Here is a 26,901-nt window from a genome sequence, read left to right as displayed (position 1 = left end):
TGCGAGCTAACAAACAATCAATGTACACGAAACCACACAAACTAACCTCGATTTTACACTGTTATAAGGCAGACACAAAGCGCATGTCTGAACTACAGGTATCAGGACATGGAAGTGATGGCACGCTGACCAAGCAAAACATCGAGACAAGTAGATAACATACTTGTATGCCGGCATAGGATATTGCATTGGAAAGTATAGGGTACCAGTTGCACCAAATTGGCACCTGAAAGGATAAGACAGCTGAGCTAGGGTGTCTCACAGAGCATCGCTCCGCATTCTTCCAAGAACTCCACTCTGCCAGTGTTTACAATTTCAGCTAGATCTGCAACTATCAGCTCTGCGAACATCTGATTCGCAGGTCAGATAACATCTCTTTGACCATTGCAGATCGTGGTAGCCTTCAGCATAAATTCAGCAGTTTCGAAAACCAGAACTTCCAATGGGAGTGTGCAATTTTCCAACCACCAAATTTTTCATTGAACAAATTTAGAACTATCAACCCAAAAGTACCCAACTTTCAAATGAAAAATACCAGAATCAAACCCAGAAAATCTGACATTCAAGAGGGGAACACCAACTTTCATCCAGCAACTTCAAATTTTCAACAGTGAGAAACGAGTAGACAGTATCATATCCCTCGAAGGCAGCAGCACCAAGCCATCCATTGTGGTTTGTGGGGGACAGACCACTGGATTTGGTTAGCATTTGATGACATATGGTGTACAACTTCACGTCCCGAATGGACATGATTTTAGTAGTGACTTGGCAGCGATGTCTTTATGGTAGGTTCAACAAATTTTACCAAAGAACAGAGTCCCATAACCAATCTGTCCTGTCGCCCAGTTAGTGGTGATCTTGTTGCAATTGCTGAGAGGGCAACAAGGAGGCCCCAGTAAGGTCAGGAGTCAGGACATCAAATACCAGGTACGGCATCACTATGCCTGGATGCCCGCACTTTGGATGCACCGTCAATGGCAGGAGGCCAGAGGGCAGGCAAGGACCTTCATTGTCCAAGTAAACCCACAATATTGCCAGAGTTTTCAAGTCATGTAACTTCCCCTTTTCACTGAAAATTTTGAAATGAATTTCCAACATTATAACTTCCCAACCGAGCATTCCATCTTCAAGTATAAAAGCTCCATAAATTAATCAATAACACAGCTCCAATCTCTTTAGTGAAAGGAATATACAAGAACTGCTGATCTTAACAATATGTATCTCTGAATGAAGAAGCCTCCCCCCACGTTCTGCTTCTTCTTTCTGCTTGCAAATGCAAGCAAAGAGACCTCACAACTAGCACACAATCACACTCACTAACTTTTGTCATGTAGGGATGCAAAAGGTGAACTAGTTCCGGAAATTGCAAGATAAATGGATGCACCTCTTTTCACATTGTCATGTCAGAAGTAGAAGCAGCCCACATCCTTGGTGATTTTCAAAGAGTGATACTCATTGTAGTTCAGATACCCCCAGAAGCGAGAAAGACCAAGCTCCTCATACTTTGAAGACTTCGAATGCAAAATATACAAATCTTTGATGTTACTCTCAAACCTCGTTCTAATTGCGTCCACCTGTGCAGGAAGATAGATGCTCTCAAATTTCATATTACTATGTTACCAGAAAGGACATGTATATAATTAGCAGCTGCTACATAGTGCTAGGTAAGATTTGGAGGAAATGGAAACCATCAATAGTACTGCAGCAAGTAAAGTGCATGACAGCAGACATTTAGCAAATCTCAGCAACTACTGATAGAACACACCAACAAATCTATTACTGACGGTGTAATACGGGGGTGGCCGCTCGGTGGGGAGCCCGGCAGCAGGCCCGTCTTGGGGCCCACAGGAGGGGCCCTGGAAGCCCGGAGAGGCGGCAAAAAGACCACCTTGGCGAGCAAGTCAAGGTGGCAGCGGCTTAGATCAGATCGATCTCCTGTAAAACCCTATCCCCTGTCATCTATATAAGGTAGGGGTTGGGGGTAGCAAGGCCCATCTACATCCGTAGAACCATACTCTCGCTAGACTCATACTCCATCCCCCATTATAACCCTCGCACGATGTATCCCACCATGAATACAAAAACAAAGCAGGACGTAGGGTATTAGGCCAACTCCAACCGTCGACCCCAAACGGACGCCTGTTTAGTCTGGATTTTGTCCGTTTGGGTAGGGCGATGGGGCAGCGTCCAGCCGTTTTCCTGGATGCGTTGGCCGTGCTCCCAACGCGCTGTCGCATCTGGTCCGGCACGGCCGGCTGGAGCCCCTATATTGACATTTTAACTATGCACATTGTAAAAATAGTTTCACAACCAAATAAATCAAACATTGCAAATAGTCTTACAAACAAATAGTTCCACATCCAAAAAAACACAATCAAATGGTTTTATAACCCAGTCGAAATTGTCTTCAATAGATGGAAAGAAAATGAACCGATGCATCTATTGGTTGCCAATGTGATTCCACATGTGCTCAACCAAGTCATCTTGGAGCTGCATGTGAGTATGCCAACCACGCATTTCACGATGGAATTGGGCAAACTATTCAAACGTTGCCGGTTCTTGGTGCTCAGGCTCAACATTTACACCCTGGAAATCAAACCCTTGACCATAGATGATGTCATCACGCTCATCCTCCACGATCACACAAGCAGTCGTTCTTGGTGCTCAGGCTCAACATTTACACCCTGAAAATCAAACCCTTGATCATAGATGATGTCATCATGCTCATCCTCCACGATCACACAAGCAGTCATCATCTCCCAAAGCTTCTTGGTGCTCCATGTCAGTGCATGGTTTCGAACGATACCCATCAAGATTGAAGCATGCCAAAAGCACGCTCCACATCCTTCCTAGCACTCTCTTGCATTTGGGCAAATCTCTATCTCTTCTCTCCTTGCGGATTGGGTATTGTCTTCACAAGAGTTGACCACTGAGGATAGATACCATCAGCTAGGTAGTATCCCTTGTTGTAATGGTGGCATGGTTTTTGAGTCGCTGTATAGTCGCCGACTAATCGCCAAGTCGTTTTCTAGAAATCAGGGCGACTCGCGACTATACAGCGACTTGGGTCGACTAATCGCCGAGCCGTAGGGCTGGCGGCGACTTGACTAGTCGCGACTCAAAAACCATGAATGGTGGCCACTGATCTCAAAGTTGACCTCTGGGGAGTGGCCTTCTGCAAGCCTTGCGAACACTGGAGAACGCTGAAGCACATTGATATCATTGTGAGAACCAGCCATGCCGAAGAAAGAATGCCATATCCAAAGATCGTGTGAAGCCACCGCTTCTAGTATGACAGTGGTACCTTTCACATGCCCCATGTACTGCCCTTGCCAAGCAAATGGACAGCTCTTCCACTTTCAGTGCATACAATCTATGCTGCCAAGCATGCCCGGAAAGCCCCTATATGCATTGATCGTCAACAACAGTTCTGTATCGATGGCAATTGGCTCTCTCATGTACTCAAGGCCAAACACTGCCACCACGGCCTTGCAGAAATTGTACATTGATAGGAGACATGTGGACTCACTCGTACGCACATACTCATCCACAAGATCGCCTAGAATTCCATATGTAAGCATGTGAATAGCCGTAGTGCATTTCTGGTAAGAGGAGAAGCCAATCTTGCCAAGGGCATCCTCTTTGCACTCAAAGTGTGGGTCATATCCGACCACTCCCTCCCCAATACGATTGAACACATGCCTCCTCATACGGAAGCAGCGGCAGAATTGATGTGGTCTGAAGAGCGCGGTATTCTCAAAGTAACCGGCATAGAGCAGGGCGTGGCCACTCTCCCTATTGCGGTTCAAGGCCGGAGCATGACCCGGGATTGATCCCCTGAACCGAGGCCGCTGCCGAGAAATGTGGTCATTGACGACCAAAGCAGCCACCACAAGCTCTTCGTCATCCGATGAACAAAATGAAGTTGTGAAAAAAAATACTCGTCCCCACTATCCATGGTACCTTGTGAGCAAAGTCTCGAACACCTTGCGGTCATGGTGGAGATGCGGCCGGGCTCCCCTCACAGGCAGCAGGCAAGGTTGGCGATGGCAGCCGGCGGCTATGCAGCGCCTGCCGGAAGGTGTTGGGGTCAATGGGCGTCGCCAGCGGCCGTAGCTTCCCTAGTACCGGATGAGGCGACAAAGGGCCAAAAACGCCGGCAAAAACTCCTTCGAAACACAGGCATGGGGCGGCTATGGCAAGGGGTGGTCGTGGTTTGGGCGGCCAGAAAAATGTGTGGCGACGGCGATGGCGGGGGGAGGGGAAGAGAAAAGGGGTTGTGTCCCCGACAGGTGGGCCAGGGGAGGACAAGGGTGAGCGTCCCGCCCGCCCGCGGGCTGTCCATTCGATGCAAACGCGGCCCAAATTTGGGCCAAGAATGGGTTGAAAGCGGACAAAAAACGGACATTTGTCCATTTGCTCCCGCGCGTTGGGCCGCGATTTCTGTCCGTTTAGCCCCAAACGGGCACGGCCAGACCATTTGGGGTCCTGCGTTGGAGTTGATCTTACTCCTTCTCGGAGGCCCGAACCTGGGTAAACTCTTCGTGCGACCTCCAATCTGGTACTTACGCCCATGTTCGCCACCCTACCGAGGGTACTGAGGGGTTTCTGCTCCGTCAGTTGCCGCGCGAGGCACGGGCTACGCTGGTCGGAGAACGAACCCATATCGGATCATTATACATGCCCGAAGACTTCATGCCGGGCCAGACCTTCATCTTCGGCTCCTTCGACCTCAAGGTTGACAATCAGGGGCTGCTTTATGACGTAACGCCTCACCCCTTCGTGAACTACAACTGTTTCGGGAACATTGAGTTCGTGTTCGAGGAACACGGCAACACCACATGCGTCAATGCCCCTTCATCACCACTGGCAAAAAAGGAGGCATCGATCTCGACCTGTCTCGGGGCTGCTGGATCTTCACCAACCCACCAGCCCACCCAAACAATCAGCGTCAACATGATCTTCTAGGCCACACCAACCCCGACGACCTCCTAGAGTGGTCAGGCACCACAATAGCCTCCAGCTGCACCGACCATCCGGCCTACGTTCCCCATCCTGGCAAGTTTGCTTTGGTGGTAAATCCGATCATCAAGGGCTTCGGCCTCCCATGGGTTCTGAACTTCTGATGGGCGGTGGCAGTAGCGTAAACATCATCCTCCCCGACACGCTGGCCAAGACGGGGGTCTTTCCCAGCACAGCTTGTAGCCCTCGCTCACCGGCTTCCGCGACTTCGTACCGGGTGGGCCGGTGCGCCCCCTCGAACGGCTCAATCTAGAGGTCGTCTTCGAGGAAGAGAAAAATTACAAATAAGAAACGATCCAGTTTGAGGTCCCCCCGTTCCAAACCGACTACAGCGTGATCCTCGGCAGGATGGCCTACGTAAAGTTTATGGCACTGCCCACCCATGCGTACCTCTAGCTCAAGATGTCGAGGTCCCAATGGCACGATCACGATACATGACAGACCCGAGAGGGCACTCCAAACGAAGGTCGTCAACGTAGAGCTCGCCGAGGAAGCGCTGGCCTTAGCGGAGCTCGAGCACATCATGAAGTTCGTCGACACATCTACAAAAACGCTCCCAACCAAACCCAGGTCAGGGCCCGCGTACTAGCCGACAAAGGAAACCAAAAAATTCCAAGTGCACCCAGAAGATTTGAAGAAATTGATGATTATCAGAGAAGACATGTCAAAGGAACAGAAAGCCGAACTCCTGCAATTCCTCCTGAGCAACTGGGACATCTTTGCTTGGAAACCCGCAGATATGCCCGGGTTTCCCACAAAGATCGCACAACACAGCTTCGACGTCCGAAAGGACGCCAGACCAGTCAAACAAGCCCTCCACCGCTTCACCACAGAGAAACGGCGAGCCATCAGCAAAGAGATCGCTCGGCTCCTAGCCGCCAGGTTCATCAGAGAAGTCACGCACCCAGAGAGGCTTGCCTGCGTTGACTACACCGACCTCAACAAAGCATGCTCAACGGACCCATTCCCTTTACCCCGCATCAACCAAGTCATAGACTCAACCGCGGGCTGCAAAGTTCTGTGCTTCCTGGACGCCTACTCCGGCTACCACCAAATACGCATGAAGGAGTCCAACCAGGAGAAGACCTCCTTCATTACACCTTTCGGGCCCTTCTCCTACATCACCATGCCCTTCGGGCTCAAGAACGCCGGTGCAACGTATCAACGAACCATGCGAAAGTGTCCTCACGACCAGATCAGCGTCAACGTCGAGGCATACGTCGACAATGTAGTCATCAAGTCAAGACATGGCTCCAGCCTTCTCTCCAACCTCGAGCAGACATTCACCAACCTACGGGGCTTCAGCATAAAGCACCCTGAAAATGTGTTTTCAGGGTACCCTCGGGACAACTCGGCTTCATGTCGCTCAACGAGGAATCAAGGCCAAACCGGAGAAGATACAAGCCATCATCAACTTGAAGCCCCTAGAAAAGATCTGGGAAGTCCAGAAGCTCGCCGAGTGCGTTGCAGCCCTCAGTCGGTTCATCTCCCAGCTCAGGGAGAAAGCACTTCCGCTTTACCGGCTCTTACAGAAGAATGACAAGTTCTACTAGAGCAACAAACCAAAGGCCGCATTCGTCGACCTCAAGCGTCTCCTGCAATCCAACCCGCAGCTGGCCTCCCTGTTGCAGCCCGATCCGCTATATATCAGCTGTTATAGTATATGTGGATTGCACTAGCCCTTTCCATCAGTTCGGACTTTTGGTTGCGTTGGCTGTTGCAGTCTGATCCGCTATATATATATATCAGCAACCACACAGGTAGTCAGTGTAGTTATAGCAGTAGAGACATCGGGTTCTGCATCCCGTATACTACGTTAGTGAAGTGCTGACACCATGCAAGACCCGCTACCCACATTATCAGAGGATCATGTATGGCGTGTTCATGGCGGCCGCAAGCTACGTCACTACTTCCAGGCAAATCCCATCACGGTTGTCAGTCATGCCCCGCTATCGAACATGGTTCTATGGTCATCCAAGGATTGGGGGCCGACATCGTCCTGATCTCACCGTGCGGTGATAGGATGAACTACGACCTACAGATACATTTCCCCAACTCCAACAACGGGGCAGAATACGAAGCCCTCCTCCACGAGCTTCGCATTGCGGCCTCCATGGCATCTGTCACCTCATCTGCCGTGGTGACTCCAACCTCATCGCTCAACGGTGATGAAGACATTCGACACCAAAGGCCCAAAGATGGTCGCATACTGTGCTGTCGTCTATGTACTAGAAGGAAAATTCGATGGCACCGAACTACACCACGCCAAGCATACTGACAACGTGGCAGCTGACAACTTGGCACGCATGGGGGCAGCCCAAAAACTAGTCCCGGCTGAGGCATTCCTAGAGGTCCTACACAAGCCATTTGTGCAGCTACGAGAAATCGCAGAAGACTCCGACCTCCGGTGGACCAAAGCCTGCGGACGCAGAAAATGAGGCTGGAGAAGGGGAACTCGCGGAAGAAACTCTCGTGGTCACCCCGACCTGGACTCGGTCGCTCCTCGCATACTTGATAAACAGGACCTACCCGAAGACAAAAAAGAAGTCCGGTGCATTGTTTGCAGGTCCAAGGCATACACAGTCATCCAAGGAGAGTTGTACAAGTACAGTGTCACAGGCATCTTCCATCGTTGGGGGCTTGATATGGTCGGGCCCCTCGCCACAACGCCAGGCTGTTTCAAGTTCTAGTCACCGTCGACAAATTCACAAAGTGGATAGAAGCCAAGCCCGTCACCAATGCGGAGGCTGACACAGCAATAAATTCACCTTTGGTATAATCCACAGATTTGAAGTCCCCCACGACATCACCGATAATGGCTCCAATTTCACAATACACATTCAAAGAATTCTGTCGCAACCGGAGGATCCAAATCGATTACTCGGTTTCACACCCACAGTCCAACAAGCAGGTGGAGTGCACCAATTGGTTAATCATGCAAGGTCTGAAGCTCCGCCTCATTACCCCTTTGGTCCAAGCAAAGGGAAAATGGGTTGATGAGCTCTCATCCGTCCTATGGAGATTACGGACAACTCCAAACAGATCAATTGGACACACCATTCTTTATGGTCTACGGGGCCGAGGTGATACTCCCTTCCAACATAAGAGTACGAATAACCACATGTCTGTGTGTACAAGGAGGCCATGGAAGAATTCAAGAAAGACGACATCGACACCAAGGAAGAAGCTCGGCTCATTGCCCTCGAACGCACAACCGTCTACAGCAAAAACTACACCAATACAATGGAAGGCATGTCCGAGCGTACGAGTTCAACGGCGGCGACTCATCCTCCACCTTAAGCAGAAGCCACGAAAGAACAAGCTCTCCTCCCCATGGGAAGAGCTTTACATCATTCACGAAGCCCTTAGCGATGGGGCTTACTACCTCCTCAACCGCAAGACAAGCCGGATCACGAAGCGTCCATGGAACGCTGCCCAACTACGTCTTTTTTATTAAGTTACTCTTTAGCAAGCATAAGCATTTTTTATGTTTTTAGCCCCCTTGTTTTAGCTCGATCCAAATAAACTGCTGAATAAAGGAATCATTCTAGGTTCCCATGGTGATTTGCTATTTCAATTGTTAATACAACGAACACAATGGGATAGACCTAGAGGTAGAAACAAACGTATCTCTCTGCTTGCCAGGCTCGGGGGTTGTACTAGCATCGTGGACCTCCCCACGGTCTGCACAGAGGCTGCATCATGCATTCCTTCTATTAGTCTGGACCCGAGGGCTGATTGGCCCTTGCCGACCTCCTAGTGCCACCAACACGGGGCTGCATCGACGTAAGAAAACGATTTGGTAATCCTTATAAAAAGGGCATAGCCGAGGGAAGACGGAGGCTGAATAACCTCTGGTCGCGTCATTCCCCGATCAAAAACAAAGAGGCCTCAGGCAGTATAACACACTTGATCTCCAAATAAAACTGTTAAAGGACAAGAAACTGATTCAGGTATGCATCACATGAATAAGTTTGTCTATGATGGGCATCACCCAAGCCGCAACGACCACTACATCTTTTTCAAGCTACTCCAAGCCTACATCCAGGTCGCAGTCCGCCGCCACCATAATGGAGGCCTCCCTCCCTTCCTCAAATAAGTCGAATAACTGACAATCTCGGGAATCAAAGTGGCGACGACCTCCGTGGAAATATCGGGGCGATGCACCTTTAGTTGCGCAAGAATGGGCCGAGCTCCTTCGAAAGCAGCAAACTCCTGCAGCACAATTAGGTGCTCCGTTCACGAGCTCAATCAGAGGCCGCGGGCGAACGTCCACTCCATTGTGTCCGGGTTCCACATCAACCCCGACACATGGACAAGAGCTCGGGTCATCCGCCGCAACAAAGGTGCCGCCACGTTCAACCTCTCCTCTGGTGGGGAGCCCGACAACAGGCCCGTCTCAAGGCCCACAAAGATAGGTGAAGACCTAACCACAGGAGGGACCCTCGGAGCCCGGAGAGGCGGCAAAAGACTACCTTGGCAAGCAAGTCAAGGTGGTGGCGGCTTAGATCAGATTGATCTCCTGTAAAACCCTATCCCCTGTCATCTATATAAGGTGGGGGCTGGGGGTAGCAAGGCCCATCTACATCCGTAGAACCATACTCTCGGTAGACTCATACTTCATCCCTCATTGTAACCCTCGCACGAGGTATCCCACCATGAATACAAACACCCGGAGGCGCAAACCTAGGTAAACTCTTCGTGCGACCTCTGATCTGGTACTTCCGGCCATGTTCGCCACCCTACCGAGGGTACTGACGGGTTTCTGCTCCATCAATTACCAACTATTCACAATGTGACAGAATATCCCTTTAGTGTGACCAATCTTCATCTATGGTGTTTGGTTCGGGCACAATTAACAGTTTAAGCTCCAAAAAGGAAAAGGAAAAAGGAAAGGGGAAGCACCCAGTATACTACCATAACTTTGAGAGGGTTTCTGGCGTTTACAATTAGAATCAAACTCAATGGATTATATCAGGATTTTCCGGATAGTCAGACAGGGAGCTAAAGACAGACCTACTCAACCATAGATTATTTGTTCCCAGAACTATGATACATACATCGTTCTTAGGGAGAATAATCAATAATGATTATCAGATCAGTAAAGATCTTTTATGTGCATGCTGGAGTTGAAAGAATAAACCCAGAAGACACAATGTAATACTTCCAGACAACTTTGTCCATGTGAAATCAAGAGAATACCTGAGAGAAGTTTATAAGAGAATGCAGATTAAGCTGATTAACTGTTGATTCGGAAAGGTCATTAAGACTCTTAAAGCATGACCGGAACTCCAAAGCTTGTTGAAGCATGCTTTTGATTATGGTGGCAACTGGTTTTGTCTCATTGGATAAGAAACATCTGGAAAAAAAACACCATGCAGTTAGAAGCAAACGTAATATAACACAAGAAAAAATCCAATATTATAGTCAGTACAGAATTAGCAAAAGAGATGATACTCAGGAAGTATAGACACCAAGTAAATGGGATAAACGAAGTTCTCTTGGCAGCTAAGAGATAATGTCAGAAGTACCAGATTCCCTTGCTTTCTATCCTACTTGGAAGAATTAGATACTCAATTGAACAGCCAAATGTGAGTTTGTGACAGGACAAAACAGAAAGTAGTCTAATAATTATCTTTATTATGCTCATTGCAATAAATCACACTAGTTCATGGCATGAACCACAATTAAAAAAAAAACAGCTGCATAAATTGCCTATATACATGTAGTAAAATGAAAACTAGTTTCATTTTTGTGGGTAAAGGCCTTACATGTGAAGTGCGTCTGTAACATAACACAAATGCACATACTCGATATCCCGCATATCTTTAACCTACAGAATAGTTGAGATCAGTATACGCGCAGCCACCCAGAAAAGCTCAATCCAAGTAAGATCATTATCTCAAAAGAGGTAATACGTTAATAGATAATAAACTCATGATGTTTAAAAAGGTATATTTTCATCCTCTTTGAATGTAAGTAACATAACTACTATGCCAACAAATATATTATACCTGATGTTTAAGGGAATGTTGAAAACGACGCCATGATATATCAGACAAATTGCAATGGTGGTACTGCTGTAATGTTGATAGAAAATGGTAAACTTGATGTCTGATAAAAGAAAGGATAGTTATGTCAAGAAACAAACCAATAAAATAAGGACACATAAGTCAAGAGTAGAGGAACAGAAGGCATTCGCATAGTAGAAGCAACTATACATGAGAACATTGAGATAATTCATTATGCTTCCGCATAAAAATGGAGGATGCTATTTTAGATAATATGGACGTTGGTCTGTGCAATTGCAAATCAATAATTTAACCATCCAAAATGACAATATTTTTCTCAGAAGATTAAAAGGTTCAACCCTCCAGCAATGTTTTCAACAGTACATGATGTAACTTGAATTACATCTGACTAATTCTACTTTTTGGAATGTTGTTTGGTAGAAACAGGACAATTTTGCAGTGACTAATGAGTCGGCAGTACAAAAAAGATAAAATTAACGATTTTGTTTTGATAAATGTGGCAATTACAAATGTCATATTTATAGCAGGTTTAAGGGACTACTTTCCTGACCATCAACCACTATCTATTTGGCTATGGTTATCTAATACTAGAAAACCACTGAATGAATAATCAAACATGAATGCAACAGTTACTTTTATTATGACTTGGATATGCCAACATGTATTGCATTTCGAGATATTTTTAGAATAACAAGATTTACCAACAGATCAAACATTCAAATACTCGAAACAAATCAGACATTATGTTCTTAACACTTCAGTGGAATATTTGAATGCCACAAAGCTTTGGAAAGGTTTTGTATGTGCGTACCTCACTTTCATCACAGAGTTTAATTTTTTCAATATATCAGGTCTACTGCGGCCAGAGCGACTGATTAACTGTGTCAACTCCTACAATAAATTACCATATTATAGTCACATAGCAGCAAATAAGTCCCACGTCACCACAATTATGGATATTCACATTTGTTGACAGAAAAATATTCTTGTAACTTCTCTTGAAGAAAATTTAGTAAAAATCACTCGACGGTAATTTTGTATGTGAACAAAGGGCACTCCACAAACTTGTTCAGTTTCAAATAGATCCTACATCTGGGTTGGGTCTGAGAACTCTCTGTCCCCCGATTGATGCGAACTAACAATGACGACCCCTTAAATTTCTGTGTAGTGCTTATTTATTTATTTATTTTCTCTTGCCTAATTGCCTCCAGCTGCAGCCTTGTGGGTTTTGCCATACATACAGATAATAACAGAAGCTTACATGGCATGTACATTTCAATGAATTAAGACATCGATAAAGGAATCACCTTTAGAAACCGCCATACTTCAGTCAGTGAAAAGACTGCAAACCTGACTTGAACAAGATAACAGAATATTTCAGCATATCTCCTAAGTGCCTCCTCTGTAATGACAATATTCACTGGCCAATCAACTTTATAACCCAGCAAGAAGTCATCCAGCATGTGGAAACCTGGCCGCCAAAAGTTGGGCCGTTAATAATTTGAGAAACAAACCTTCAGTTCTAAAAACTATAGTCAAGGACAAGATCAAATTATTACCTTGTTCAGAGGCTGCCACAGAAATGACTGGCTGTTCTTTCATGTATATAAACAGTTTTTCCTTATAAGGATCGGTATCACATGAAGACCTCTGCAAGGCCAAGTCAAGAAGCCCTTGGATCTCTGCTCTTTTCTGCTCAGACTTAACAGAGAACCATTTCTGCATGGGGGGAAGTCAGACTTAACAGATTTGTGCATATAAACATGAGTGCATGGCGTACAGGCTAAAAAAAAACAGTTGGATAAAATTACCTTATGATAAATGGAAACAATAAAAGATTCTGCCCAGTCAGCTAGTTCCATGAAATGGTACCGTCGTAGTGCTAGTAGATGTCCACAAAGATCAAAACCCTCCTCAAGCAACTTCATTGTGAAGCTGCTAACATATTTATATCTTTTATTACAGTTAGGGAATAACAGGTAGAAAGAAAAATACTGGCCAACAACTTTAGTGGTTTATAAGCTTTAGAATCATAGCCTGGATCAGATTTATTTTTTCCCCAACAAGATGGTTTTTTACTTGTAAAAGCAGTTGATGAACCTAATACATGACAGATGGACTAAGTTTGACACAAAAAAAAGGCATTTAAAAGACAGTACATCACAAATTGGCGTTCGTGAAATAGTCTATGATGTTATGCTGATAGTAATAGTAGAATGAACAAGAGGCATTATGATCAATCTGACATTATGAACTGCACTGTACAAGCATATACAATTAAGGATACTGAAGCAGAACTTCTTGTATAATGCACTTGTCAATAGCTATATCAAGTGGCATATCAGATGCTGAACTACTATCTCCAGCTATCTTTTCTGTTGATTTAGCAGTATATTCTAACAATTTCTCCCATAATGCTCCCCCGCAGACATATTTTGGAAGATTATCACTTGCTTCCGTTTCTCCTGATGAAGCAAGGTATCCCTGACTCCCTGTCTTAGCTTGAAGAAGCTCGCTGGAACAATCAGGCTGTTTCTGAGCAGTGGAATGTACAACCTTTGTAGCTCCGGCTTCAGACTCCACAAGGGACGTACTTCTTTCACAGTATACTTCACATGGATTTGTGACTGACTCGAAAGCAAAGCTTTCAAGTGCTTGATTTTTCCATTTTCCTCGCAAGTCACTCTCCATATGATGACCAGCCGCATTCTTCAGAATGGGATTGGTGCTGAGATTGTAAGAAATGCTAGAATTCCATGAATGATTTATCTTGCAAGACTTATCTGTGTGTGATGGATAAACTACATCATCATGTGATACTTGCTCCACTGCACTTTCATTGTCCGTATACAGAAACTCATCAACTAAACACATTTTTCCAGGGGAACTATTAAATGTGTTCTTTGGAAATTTGCCAAATGGCCAAAATTTACTATACTGGTAATCCAGTTCTAGAGCATCAGGCATCACATTATGTTCCACATTCTGCGAGTGCATGGGAACGTTGCTGCAACCCAAATCAACATTTCTATGGTCCTCATCATTAGGGCTTGAAGAGTTTGTCCCGTTGTGACGAGAACTAGTTTGATGTGAAAGCACATTTTGGGTTTCTGAGGAGCATTTTGCTTCACCTGTACTTGCATGGTACAACGAAAACCTGGAACTAGACAAATTACCACAAGTGATGCCACTCTCAACCTCAATTTCATCCATAGAACTATAAGAAGAAGAGCATTCTGAAGATTCCAGAGGATCTAGTTTATCTGAAGATTCTTGCGATGTTGAATAAGCATCATTGTCTTTTTCATCTGCAGACATACTGTGAGAAAGGACAGATCAGACTAATCTGTTGTGGTGAAGACTTATGATGTACACTGCTCGCATGAGTAAAAAGAGAGTATGCACAATAAAATACAGAAGAAGTGAATGAGAGTGGCAGATTTAACATTGCTACAAAGGTAGATCCAGGACGTACATATCACAAGTTGGTAGAGCATGGATGCCGCCATACAATAGCTCCACATCTGAAACTGATGTGTCTAGAGGGCTTTTACTTTTATGCAGGGAGTTTGACGGAGGACCAAAAGGAATTATCTGAAACATCATGTCATAAAGTGTGATTTAAAAGCATAGTTGACCCAGTATATTAGTACTGTTGCTTTGGCAAGGGCGAAAAACAGACTAGTTAATTCTGGAACTAAAATTAGAGTGCTAACCAGACCTCAATATTTAAGAAATAATGATGGAGCTTCTCTAGCATTGACTTGTACATAGCGTCTCTCTGACATATTACTGCATCAGCCTTGCTTTTTGAGAAAGTAAATGAATTCACTGAGCACTCAATTGGCGTACCAAACCATGGGAGAATTTCCTCCAGAAGGATAGTTTTACTAGCGTCGTAATTATCTCCTCCAGTAGAACAAAGATTGCATGACTTTACAACCTTCATGAGCACTTGAAGCTGCTGCCCAGTGCGTAAAAGAGGATTGCATATATCTTTCAGAAAACATGGAACAGATACATGATTACTTCCCTGTTGGCAGCGATACATGATAAAAACTTAATTAGATCTACTGGAAAAGGAATAACATTTTCATGGTTCAAATGCATGGGTTTATGTGAAGAGTGGAGCATATATCTGAATTTCTGATGTTGAGAATAAATTAGGTCAATAATGACCGTTTAGGCGTTTTTCCTTGAAGCTTCACAAAGACAAGAAGTGATGTCTTACCTTGAAGGGCAATGCAGTGACACCTAGTGGGCCCAACGAACCTCCTTGAATCTGGCTGTTCTCGGTTTGTGTTATGAGAAATTCTTCATAAGGGTCGTCAACACTAGCTCGGTAAATCCATAACTTAATGAAGTTACAGTATGGTTCACACGAACGAATGAAGAGATATTTCAAAAGAGCATAGTGAACTGGATCAGCATCCTACAATTGAAGGGAAATCATTGGACATTTCAAAACCTTTGTCATATGTAGAACGTGAACAGAAGGATATGTCCAAACAGAAACTTTCAGTACAGAAGCACAAATTTATGCCATCAGATAAAGAAAAACTAGCATGATCTTGTGGTAGCTGGTAATCTACAAAACTGTGGCGTTGATTGCCATGTTACAAAGAAATGTCAAAGAAATTAACCCATCCCAGCAGAGACCAAGTAAGCAACTGCGTACACATATAAAGCATAAGAGAAATAAGATGCTCGGCTACGTAGAATATGAAACTAAACATAGCCCAGGGCTCATAGCACCATACAAACAAGAGAGTAAATGCATTGTCTATAGAACAGAGAATATCAACAAAAAAATGAAGCGGTAAGTTCCACAGTGTCATTAAATTTTATTAAGTAAATATGGGAGGGGCTATCACACCATCCTAAATCTTGCATTGCTTATTTGCTTCTCATGGAGGACAGAAATTGCTACCAATATCTCTGCCAGCTATTTTCTAGAACAATGAGTATGAAAAGTTGGCAACACTTCAGGGCGATTATTACCAAAAAACTTAGATAAATAAAAAGCAGCAAAGAATCACTTGAAAGGAAATTTTATTTGATAACATTTCCAAAACTTGAATAGATTCCCTCTCAAAAAGTTCCTTTTCTGGATAATTACAGCAAATATGACCTAAAATTCCATGGCCGTTTCAAACAAGGCATTGGTAAGTCTGAAATGTTCAGTATCATACGTAAAGCTTAGATCTTGCTATTGAGCATGCAAACCAAAGACATTGGCAAGATAAAATATAGATACAAAGTAGCGGACAATAGGAAATCCCTTTAAAAGTTTATTAAATTGAGTTAAACCGAATAGTAGGTTTTAAACAATAAGACGATTGCTTAAATTGAGTTAAACCGAATAGTAGGATTTAAACAATAAGATGATTGCTTACACGAAGGCGGACATACAAATAAGAAAGCAAATCAGTGCCCCGCGGAAAATTCTCAAACTCCAAGTTAGAATCAGTAGTCAAACCCTCCTGGCATAATGCAAGACCTGCAAACTTAGGAAAACAAATATTTCCAAGGGACTTAATATGCCTTCTCAACTCCTCGGTGTGGAGATAAACTTCCAGAAGAGTGATTTCAGAGCTAGAATTACAACTAGCTCTATCTGAGGTCATGGAAGGTCTATCAGGTTGTCCCACTGACCGCCTCAGCTTAATTGAAGGTGGTAAAGTATTCAAGGAACAGAAATAGCCTTCTAGAACTTTTTCAACTGCTGCAGCAAATGCTTGGTTCACTAGACTATAAGGAGGAGAATGCTCAGTATCTTTGTCATCAGAAACATCATGTCCATGTCCTTCTCTATTTCCACAATTTACTTCTCGACTTTGGAAAAGATAATAGTGCACAAACTTGCGCAGGAAGAAAACTGCAAGACCTGTAGAGCCTATAGAATTGAGAATATGTCCTATAGAGGCAGTGCTAGATGACCGTGACCACACATTTGCAATGCGATGAGATGTCCTGTCTGCCGGACTTGAGGAGAACAACACAGAAAGCTCGTCAATCTCATCTAGCGATGATTTGACACCATGCAGTGCATGCAAAGCCAAACGAACCAAAGCAGCATCCTGCAGAATAAAGATGATCCTCACACCCATCAGCAATATAATACTCCCTCAGTCCAAAATAAGTGTCGTGGTTTTAGTACGAAATAGAATGGCACTACCCAGAAGATGTAACACACACACATCTATAATCGCTTCCCAAAAATCTATTCAGGTTATGAGATGTCATCACTAATAATCATCACATCTTTAGCAATTCGCACCTAACTTACTGCATCAGATTAAAACTTAGTTTGAAGATTGTCAAAACATTTCACACCTATCAATACCACATTTCAGGATCCCAGAACAGATAATTCAAAACTTCCCACACTTCACTACCCACACTCAGTAGCCATTTCGAGTAACCCTATTTCACAGCAATCTGCCTACATACCTACCTGCCTACTTATTCTGGCCCCAATCCCCAACCGGAGCAACTTGTTTTAACTTGCGTCCTCTCGCTTTTTCTGCTGAAGGGCACTGCAGACTGCACTCAAAATTTCTCCCTATGAATGTCGCAACTCCCACAAGTAGTTTTGGTTTAGTAGCCACAGCGGGTCGTAACATAATGCTGAATTTAGCTGGGTTCAGATATTTCACTCACAGGAACGGAGGTGAGCTCGTAGATTGGATCCCGAGAGGGACGCCCTGCAGGGTCAGGAACACCGGCGGACGCGCTCTCGGGGGCGATGGAATCCCAGGCTGCAGGCGGCGTCCAGGGGCCGTCCACGCGGAGGCTGACGAGCAGCGACGAGAGGCTGGAGGCGGCGGCCTCCATCCGGAGGTCTATCACCCTAGCTAGGGTTATGGTATGCTCTCCAATGTGGTGTAGCTCCGCGCGTAGATAAAGAGATACGGGAGCAGAGGTGGGCGGATGGTGGTGAGAGCCGAGCGGCGGCGAGGTGCGGATGGCCGGAGGGTTGGCAGCCCCGGCAAAGGGAGTGGCGAGGAACCGGAGGAGAGCAACGAGAGCGCCGGAACCGAACCGAGGAAGAAGAGAATTTTGCGGTTTTCTGCTGAAGCGTCAGATTATGTTTGGACGGTCGGTGATGGTGTCCATGGCATAAAAGCCAATTGTTACTACTTTTTTTTTGGCAAACCGTAGGTCAAAAGAGGTGCCAAATTCACTTTTCAGCCTTTTTGGCACCGATGACCTATGTTGCTCAGCCGAAGTCAAAAAAAAAAAATCTGGGCATCGGAGACTTGCTCCAATGCTAAACTCTTCAAAGCTGGCTGGAAGCCGCCGGTAGCTAGATCAATGAACTTGTTTATTCCTTATTTTACACCATGTGGTGCCCTCCACTGTGAAGCTGGTGTCATAACTTTTTTCTTGGGCATTAATGGTGATATGGCATCGATAACGTCGTGGAAGGCCCTAGGTCTTCTTTTGGTTCAAAAGATCTCTAAAAGAATTTTGAAGGATTCTGATCTTTAAGATTTTTTTCCTCTATGGGTTGTTTGATTCATCATAGGGTTGTTATCCATGGGATTTTTTATAGGATTCACTTGTACTAGTTTTTATAGGAAAATTTTCATCGACTCCAACCTCATATGAAGAATCCTACGTTTTTCATGCGCATATCAAACGCTCATGCTAATCCTATAGAATTGAGGATGACATGCCACTATATTCCTCTGTTTTATCTATTCCTGTGTTTTACAAATCATGTAAATCAAAAATAGGCCGAGGGCTAAGGGTAACTCCAATGAGGCATCGCATTTCGTCCACCCGCGTTCGTTTGCGTCCAGACAAAAAGCACGACCCAATTCGCCAATGCAAACGGAAGGGTCCGTTTTCATGTCCGCTTTAAGCCATTTCCGGCCCATATTTGGGTCGGGTTTGCGTCCACCCGGACACGTCGTGCACGCCCATGACGTTCTCCCCTTGACCTCCCCTGGCTCGCCGGTCGGTGGCACACCATCTCCACTTCCACCATTCCTCACCCAAAACCCTCCCGCCTAGAGCCATGGCCGACGCGTCCAATCTATAATTTTTGATTGTTCCATGCTATTATATTATCCATCTTTGGATGTTGTATATGCACTTATATGATATTTTATATTATTTTTGGGACTAACTATTAACCTAGAGCCCAGTGCCAGTTTCTGTTTTTTCCTTGTTTTTAAGTTTCGCGGAAAAGGAATATCAAATGGAGTCCAATTAAATGAGCTGAAAATTTACGGTGATTTTTTATGGACCAGAAGAAGCCCCCGAAGCAAAAGAGTTAGGCCAGAAGAGTCTCGAGTCAACGCCAAGGGTGGAGGGCGCGCCCACCCCCCCTAGGGCGCGCCTCCTACCTTGTCGCTGACTCGTGGCCCCCCTGACTTGAAATCGACGCCAAAAATTCCTATAAATCCATAAACCCCCAGAAAGAAACCTAGATCCGGAGTTCCGCCGCCGTAAGCCTCTATAGCCACGAAAAACCAATCGGGGGCCCGTTCCAGCACCCTACCGGAGGGGGAAACCATCACAGGTGGCCATCTTCATCATCCCGGCGGTCTCCATGACGAGGAGGGAGTAGTTCACCCTCGGTGCTGAGGGTATGTACCAGTAGCTATGTGTTTGATCTCTCTCTCTCTCTCGTGTTCTTGATTTGGCATGATCTTGATGTATCGCGAGCTTTGTTACTATAGTTGGATCATATGGTGTTTCTCCCCCTCGACCTTCTTGTGATGAACTGAGTTTTACCTTTGAGGTTTCACTATTATCGGATTGAATACTATTATGGATTTGAGAACACTTGATATATATCTTGCGTGGGATACCCGTGGTGACAATGTGTATTCTATTGATTCACTTGATGTATGTTTTGGCACTCAACTCGCGGATTCCTGAGGTGACATTGGGGTAATCTATGCATAGGGGTTAATGCACGTTTTCGTCCTTATTTCTCCGGTAGGAATCTTGGGGCACTCTTTGAGGTTCTTTATGTTGGATTGAATATTATGAATCTGAAGTTGTTTGATGCATATCGTATAATTGACCCACGGATACTTGTGGTGACATTGGAGTATCTAGGTGACATTAGGGTTGATTGATGTGTGTCATATGGTGTTATTTTACTACGAACTTTAGGGTTGTTTGTGACACTTATAGGAATAGCTCAATGGATTGATCAGAAAGAATAACTTTGAGGTGGTTTCGTACCCTACAAGAAATTTCATCTTATGTTCTCCGCGATAGGAACTTTGGAGTGACTCTTTGTCGCACATTGAGGGATTGCCATATGATCTAATTATGTTATCATTGTTGAGAGAACTTGCACTAGTGAAAGTGTGAACCCTATGCCTTGTTTCCAAGCATTGCAATACCGTTTTCGCTCACTTTTATCACTTGTTACCTTGTTGTTTTTATTTATTCAGATTATAAAAATATATTTCTACCATCCATATTACGCCTGTATCACCATCTCTTCGCTGAACTAGTGCACCTATACAATTTACCATTGTATTGGGTGTGTTGGGGACACAAGAGACTCTTTGTTATTTGGTTGCAGGGTTGTTTGAGAGAGACCATCTTCATCCTACGCCTCCCACGGATTGATAAACCTTAGGTCATCCACTTGAGAGAAATTTGCTACTGTCCTACAAAACTCTGCGCTTTGAGGCCCAACACGAGTCTACAAGAAGAAAGGTTGCGTAGTAGACATCAAGCTCTTTTTTGGCGCCGTTCCCGGGGAGGCTAGGTAAGCGGCACTCACATCCCATCAACGAAGCTCTTTTCTCACGCCGTTGCCGGGGAGGTGAGTGCTTGAAGATATATCTTTAGATCTTGCAATTGAATCTTTTAGTTCTTGTTTTATAACTAGTATAGTTTATAAAAGAAAACTACAAAAAATGAATTGAGGTTGCCTCATATGCTTCATCTTTTTAATGTCTTCCATGAAAATGATGGAAAGGATAATTGTGCTCAAGTGTTAGAGGAAGAAGTCAATAAAATGTTTGGCACTAATTATTTGAATGATGAGCATGATTGCAATGTTGTTACTATGAATTCTTTGAATATCCATGATGCTAATGATGTGCAAAGCTACAAGCTTGGGGATGCTATGTTTGATGAAGATGATATTTTTAGCCCCCCAAGTTTTGATGAGCAAATTTACTATGATGAAAGCATGCCCCCTATTTATGATGATTATATTGATGAAAGTGGGTTTGGAAGAGTGTCAACTCTAGGAAATAATGATCCCACTATTTTGGAGGGTGTTGAATCTTATTGTTATAATTATAAAAGTGGATTTGGAGAGGTCATGACTTTATTTAGTGATGAATCCACTATTTTGGAAGAGGTTCCAATTGATTATGAGAACAAAGTTGCTATCTATGATGATTATTGTGATGACATGTATGCTATAAAGAATAATTCTAACCATGAAACTTGTCATCATGATTTTAATTTTCAATTGGATTATGCCTCACATGATAGTTATTTTGTTGAATTTGCTCCCACTACTATTCCGAATGAGAATAATTTTGCTTATGTGGAGAGTAATAAAATTTCTATGCTTATGGATCATGAAAAGAATGCTTTATGTGATAGCTATATTGTTGAATTCATTCATGATGCCACTAAAAATTACTATGAGAGAGGAACATGTGCTCTTACATATTGCAATAATATCAAGTTTACTCTCTATGTGTTGAAAGTTTTGAAGTTTTGCTTCTTTTACCTTCCTATGCTAGTTGATTCTTGTTCCCACAAGTTGTTTGCTCACAAAATCCCTATGCATAGGAAATGGGTTAGGCTTAAATGTGCTAGCCATATGCTTCATGATGCTCCCTTTGTGTCTCAATTCTTATCTTTTATGTGAGCATCATTGAAATCATCATGCCTAGCTAGAAAGGCATTAAAGAAAAGCGCTTGTTGGGAGACAACCCAATATTTACCCCTACTGTTTTTGTGTGTTCACATGATTATGCTACTGTAGTAATCATGTTTTATTGCTTTTGTTTCAATAAAGTGCCAAGTAAAGCCTTTGGGATAGTGTGGATGATAGTTGACTTGATTCTGTGCAAAAACAAAAACTTTTGCTCCCAGTCCAGGAATTTTAAAAATTCACTGGAACATGATTTTGATCTGAATTTTTTACACATGATTGGTATACAAATTTTCTATGTTGTCCTATTTTTTCAGAATTTTTGGAGTTACAGAGGTATGGAGAGTTTCCAGATTACTACAGACTGTTCTGTTTTAAACAGATTCTGTTTTCTATGTGTTGTTTGCTTATTTTGATGAATTTATGAGTAGTATCGGAGGGTACGAACAATGGAGAAGTGGGAATAAAGTAGACATAACACCAATATGAATTTAGAATGAGTTCATAACAGTACCTAAGTGGTGATTTATTTTCTTATACTAACGGATCTCATATGATTTTCTGTTGTGAAGTTTTCAAGTTTTGGGTGAAGTTTCGATGGACTACGGAATAAGGAGTGCCAAGAGCCTAAGCTTGGGGATGCCCAAGGCACCCAAAGGTAATATTCAAGGACAACCAATCAACTAAGCTTGGGGATGCCCCAGATGGCATCCCCTCTTTCGTCTTTGATCATCGGTAACCTTACTTGAGGCTATATTTTTATTCACCACATGATATGTGTTTTGCTTGGAGCATCATTTTCTTCTGTTTATATTTGCTTGCTGTTATTCAGAGACATGTTTTCTATCTTTTAGTTCAACAAAATGTCAAGTATAGCCTTTACCATGCTTATTTTGCAAGTCTATATGTTGCTGTTTGAAAACAGAAAGTTTGTTGTTATGTTTTGAATATTGGTGAATAGTCAGAACATGATAAAATCTTGAAATTTTTACACAATGAGTAACAAAAAAAATTATACAGTGTGGTAATTTTTCAGAATTTTTGGAGTTAGGGAAGTATGATTCCCCTTGCATTCTTTACAGACTGTCCTGTTTAGACAGATTGTTGTTATGATTGCATTGTTTGCATATGTTTGCATGTTCAATGGTTCTATTTGAGGATGGGAGTATTAAATATGCGAAGGCATTTAGTATGCAATGTCAAATTATAATTTTAGTGATTTTCTACAGTGGAGAATGATAAGGTTTTGCATGGATTTATACTAACTTATCTCACGAGTTCTTGTTGAGTTTTGTGTGTATGAAGTTTTTGAGATTTAGGGAAACCGTGATATGAGAAGAATTAAGGAGACACAAAAGCTCAATCTTGGGGATGCCCAAGGCATCCCTAATTAATATTTCAAGAAGTCTCAAGCATCTAAGCTTGGGGATGCCCCGGTAGGCATCCCACCTTTCTTCTTCAACAACTATCGGTCAGTTTTGGTTGAGCCTAAGTTTTTGCTTCTTCACATGATATGTGCTATCCTTGCGATGTAATTTCATTTTATTAGTATTTGCTTGTTGTTTGAATAAGATACCAAGATCTGAACTTTTTAAATGTTAGAGAGTCTTCACATAGTTACAGAATTATTCGACTACTCATTGATCTTCACTTATATCATTTGGAGTAGTTTGTCATTTGCTCTAGTGCTTCACTTATATCTTTTTAGAGCACGGCGGTGGCTTTATTTTGAAGAAATTGATGAACTCTCATGCTTCACTTATATTATTTTGAGAGTCTCTCTAAATAGCATGGTAATTCGCTTAGGTTATGAATTTAGTCCTAATATGATGGGCATCCAAGAGGGATATAATAAAAACTTTCATATAAAGTGCATTGAATACTATGAGAAGTTTGATTCCTTATGATTGTTTTGAGATATGAGGATGGTGATATTAGAGTCATGCTAGTGATTAATTGTGGATTGTAGAAATACTTGTGTTGAGGTTTGTGATTCCCGTAGCATGCACGTATGGTGAACCGTTATGTAACGAAGTTGGAGCATGATTTATTTATTGATTGTCTTCCTTATGAGTGGCGGCCGGGGACGAGCGATGGTCTTTTCCTACCAATCTACCTCCCTAGGAGCATGCGTGTAGTACTTTGTTTCAATCACTAATAGATTTTTGCAAGAAGTATGTGAGTTATTTATGACTAATGTTGAGTCCATGGATTATACGCACTCTCGCCCTTCCACCATTGCTAGCCTCTCTAGTGCCGCGCAACTTTCGCCGGTACCATACACCCACCATATACCTTCCTCAAAACAGCCACCATACCTACCTATTATGGCATTTCCATAGCCATTCCGAGATATATTGCCATGCAACTTTCCACCGTTCCGTTTATTATGACACGTTTCATCATTGTCATATTGCTTTGCATGATCATGTAGTTGAGTTGACATAGTATTGGTGGCAAAGCCACCATTCATAATTCTTTTATACATGTCACTCTTGATTCATTGCACATCCCGGTACACCACCGGAGGCATTCATTTAGAGTCATATTTTGTTCTAAGTATTGAGTTGTAATTCTTGAGTTGTAAGTAAATAAAAGTGTGATGATCTTTATTATTAGAGCATTGTTGATACGTCTCCGTCGTATCTATAATTTTTTATTGTTCCATGCCAATATTCTACAACTTTTACATACTTTTGGCAACTTTTTATACTATTTTTGGGACTAACATATTGATCCAGTGCCGAGTGCCAGTTCCTGTTTGTTGCATGTTTTTTGTTTCGCAGAAAATCCATATCAAACGGAGTCCAAACGGGGTAAAAACTGACGGAGATTTTTTTGGAATATATGTGAATTTTGGGAAGTGGAATCAACGCGGACGATGCCCGAGGGGCCCACGAGGGTGAGGGGCGCGCCCTGGGCCCTCGTGGCCACTCTCTAACGCGGTTGGTGCCCTTCTTTCGCCGCAAGAAAGCCAATATCCGGATAAAAATCATGTCCAAATTTCAGCCCAATCGGAGTTACGGATCTCCGGGAATATAAGAAACGGTGAAAGGGCAGAATCAGGGAGCGCAGAAACAGAGAGAGACAGAGAGACAGATCCAATCTCGGAGGGGCTCTCGCCCCTCCCATGCCATGGAAGCCAAGGACCAGAGGGGAAACCCTTCTCCCATCTAGGGAGAAGGTCAAGGAAGAAGAAGAATAAGGGGGGCCCTCTCCCCCTCTCTCTCGGTGGCGCCAGAACACCGCCGGGGCCATCATCGTGCGACGGCGATCTACACCAACACCTCCGTCATCTTCACCAACATCTTCATCACCTTCCCCCATCTATCGACAGCGGTCCACTCTCCCGCAACCCGCTGTACCCTCTACTTGAACATGGTGCTTTATGCTTCATATTATTATCCAATGATGTGTTGCCATCCTATGATGTTCGAGTAGATTTTCGTTGTCCTATCGGTAATTGGTGAATTGCTATGATTGGTTTAATTTGCTTGTGGTTATGTTGTTGTCCTTTGGTGCCCATCATATGAGCGCGCGCGTGGATCACACCATATGGTTTGTATGTTGATAGGACTATGTATTGGAGGGCAAGAGTGACAGAAGCTTCAACCTAGCATAGAAATTGATGCATACGGGATTGAAGGGGGACCAATCTATCTTAATGCTATGGTTGGGTTTTACCTTAATGAATGTTAGTAGTTGTGGATGCTTGCTAATAGTTCCAATCATAAGTGCATAGAATTCCAAGTCAGGGCTGACATGCTAGCAGTGGCCTCTCCCACATAAAACTTGCTATCGGTCTAGTAACATAGTCAATTGCTTAGGGACAATTTCACAACTCCTACCACCACTTTTCCACACTCGCTATACTAACTTTATTGCTTCTTTACCTAAACAGCCCCTAGTTTTTATTTACGTGCTCTTTATATTCTTGCAAACCTATCCCGTTACACCGACAAAGTACTTCTAGTTTCATACTTGTTCTAGGTAAAGCGAACGTTAAGCGTCCGTAGAGTTGTATCGGTGGTCAATAGAACTTGAGGAAATATTTGTTCTACCTTTAGCTCCTCGTTGGGTTCGACACTCTTACTTATCGAAAGAGGCTACAATTGATCCCCTATACTTGTGGGTTATGAAGACCTTTTTTTGACGCCGTTGCCGGGGAGTTATAGCATGGGGTGAATATTCTCGTGTGTGCTTGTTTGCTTTATCACTAAGTAGTTTTTATTTTGTGCTCTTGTTTTCTATCTTTAGTTATGGGTAGGAAACGCAAAATACCAAAAAATTAGTTGTACCTACTACACCAATGGTTGAAGAACCACTCAAAATCTATCACACTCCTGAAGCTTTTTACTTGGATCATATTCGATCCCTTTGTGCTCGTGCTGAAACCCCAACTAGTTTAGTTGAGGGCAAATCTTTAGATGAGCATGCTTGTTATGTGCGACACCGCATATCTGAAAAGGGAAACTTTTACTGGATCAAATTCATCGTTTGCAATGCTATGCTTGGAATTTATGTGAAATATATGATGTTACTTGTTGTTCTGAAAACCCTAAGAAACACCTACCCTACCAATGTGAGTTTAGTGATAATGGAATCGTATCTTCGTATGCTAAGGGTGTTTATAATTACTATGATGTTCAACAAATTGAAGAATTTGTTGCTTTTAAGGGTGCTTATGAAATTGCTTCTTTGATTGAAACGTATGATGCTACTCTTTACAAATCTGAAAATTTTGCCATACTTAAATATTGCTATGATAATTATGCTTCTAATGCCTATGTTAAATCATATATTGAGGACTCCTCCGCTGTCCAAGAAGAGACTAATATTTTGCAGGAGTCTATGGAAGAAGGAATTGATGAAACTGTGGGCTCATTGGATGAAAAAGATGATGAGGAGAGAGAAGAACAAAAGGAGGAAGAGCGGATTAGCTACCCATGCCCACCTTCTAATGAGAGTAAC

The 26,901-nt window shown here is 43.4% G+C and overlaps 1 protein-coding gene across 4 annotated transcripts; it reads right to left on the bottom strand.

The window, feature by feature from the left end:
* Positions 1–18,135, bottom strand: LOC123054153 (uncharacterized). Of its 4 annotated transcripts, none has more exons than XM_044477850.1 (15): positions 17,718–18,135; positions 16,451–17,134; positions 15,286–15,486; positions 14,776–15,087; positions 14,530–14,648; positions 13,342–14,373; positions 12,866–13,007; positions 12,614–12,773; positions 12,362–12,525; positions 11,866–11,945; positions 11,037–11,136; positions 10,794–10,855; positions 10,225–10,381; positions 1,385–1,574; positions 1–1,069 (listed from the first exon to the last, which is right to left on the bottom strand). In XM_044477850.1, the coding sequence occupies exons 1-14, from the start codon at positions 17,889–17,891 to the stop codon at positions 1,404–1,406; spliced, it is 3,558 nt and encodes a 1,185-aa protein (XP_044333785.1). In that variant the 5' UTR covers positions 17,892–18,135; the 3' UTR covers positions 1–1,069; positions 1,385–1,403. The 4 variants fall into 4 exon arrangements, with proteins under 4 accessions (XP_044333785.1, XP_044333786.1, XP_044333784.1 ...); XM_044477851.1 differs by adding an exon at positions 17,512–17,619 and having other exon boundaries at positions 1–1,574; positions 17,718–18,134; XM_044477849.1 differs by having other exon boundaries at positions 1–1,574.
* Positions 18,136–26,901: the final 8,766 nt, after the last annotated feature.

Source organism: Triticum aestivum, chromosome 2D, assembly GCF_018294505.1.
Source record: "Triticum aestivum cultivar Chinese Spring chromosome 2D, IWGSC CS RefSeq v2.1, whole genome shotgun sequence".
In the NCBI taxonomy this organism is placed as follows: domain Eukaryota; kingdom Viridiplantae; phylum Streptophyta; class Magnoliopsida; order Poales; family Poaceae; genus Triticum; species Triticum aestivum.
The sequence above is the reverse complement of the archived record's forward strand: the minus strand, read 5'-3'. Positions and strand labels throughout refer to the sequence as shown.

Excerpts from the sequence above, each read along its gene's own strand:
- LOC123054153 (XM_044477849.1), bottom strand. The coding sequence starts at position 17,891 with ATGGAGGCCGCCGCCTCCAGCCTCTCGTCGCTGCTCGTCAGCCTCCGC. Across the intron at positions 13,008-13,341 it reads ATACAAGAAGTTCTGCTTCA|ATATAAATATGTTAGCAGCT; the intron begins GTATCCTTAATT and ends CTGTAATAAAAG. Across the intron at positions 12,774-12,865 it reads TTGTTTCCATTTATCATAAG|AAATGGTTCTCTGTTAAGTC; the intron begins GTAATTTTATCC and ends CCCCCCATGCAG.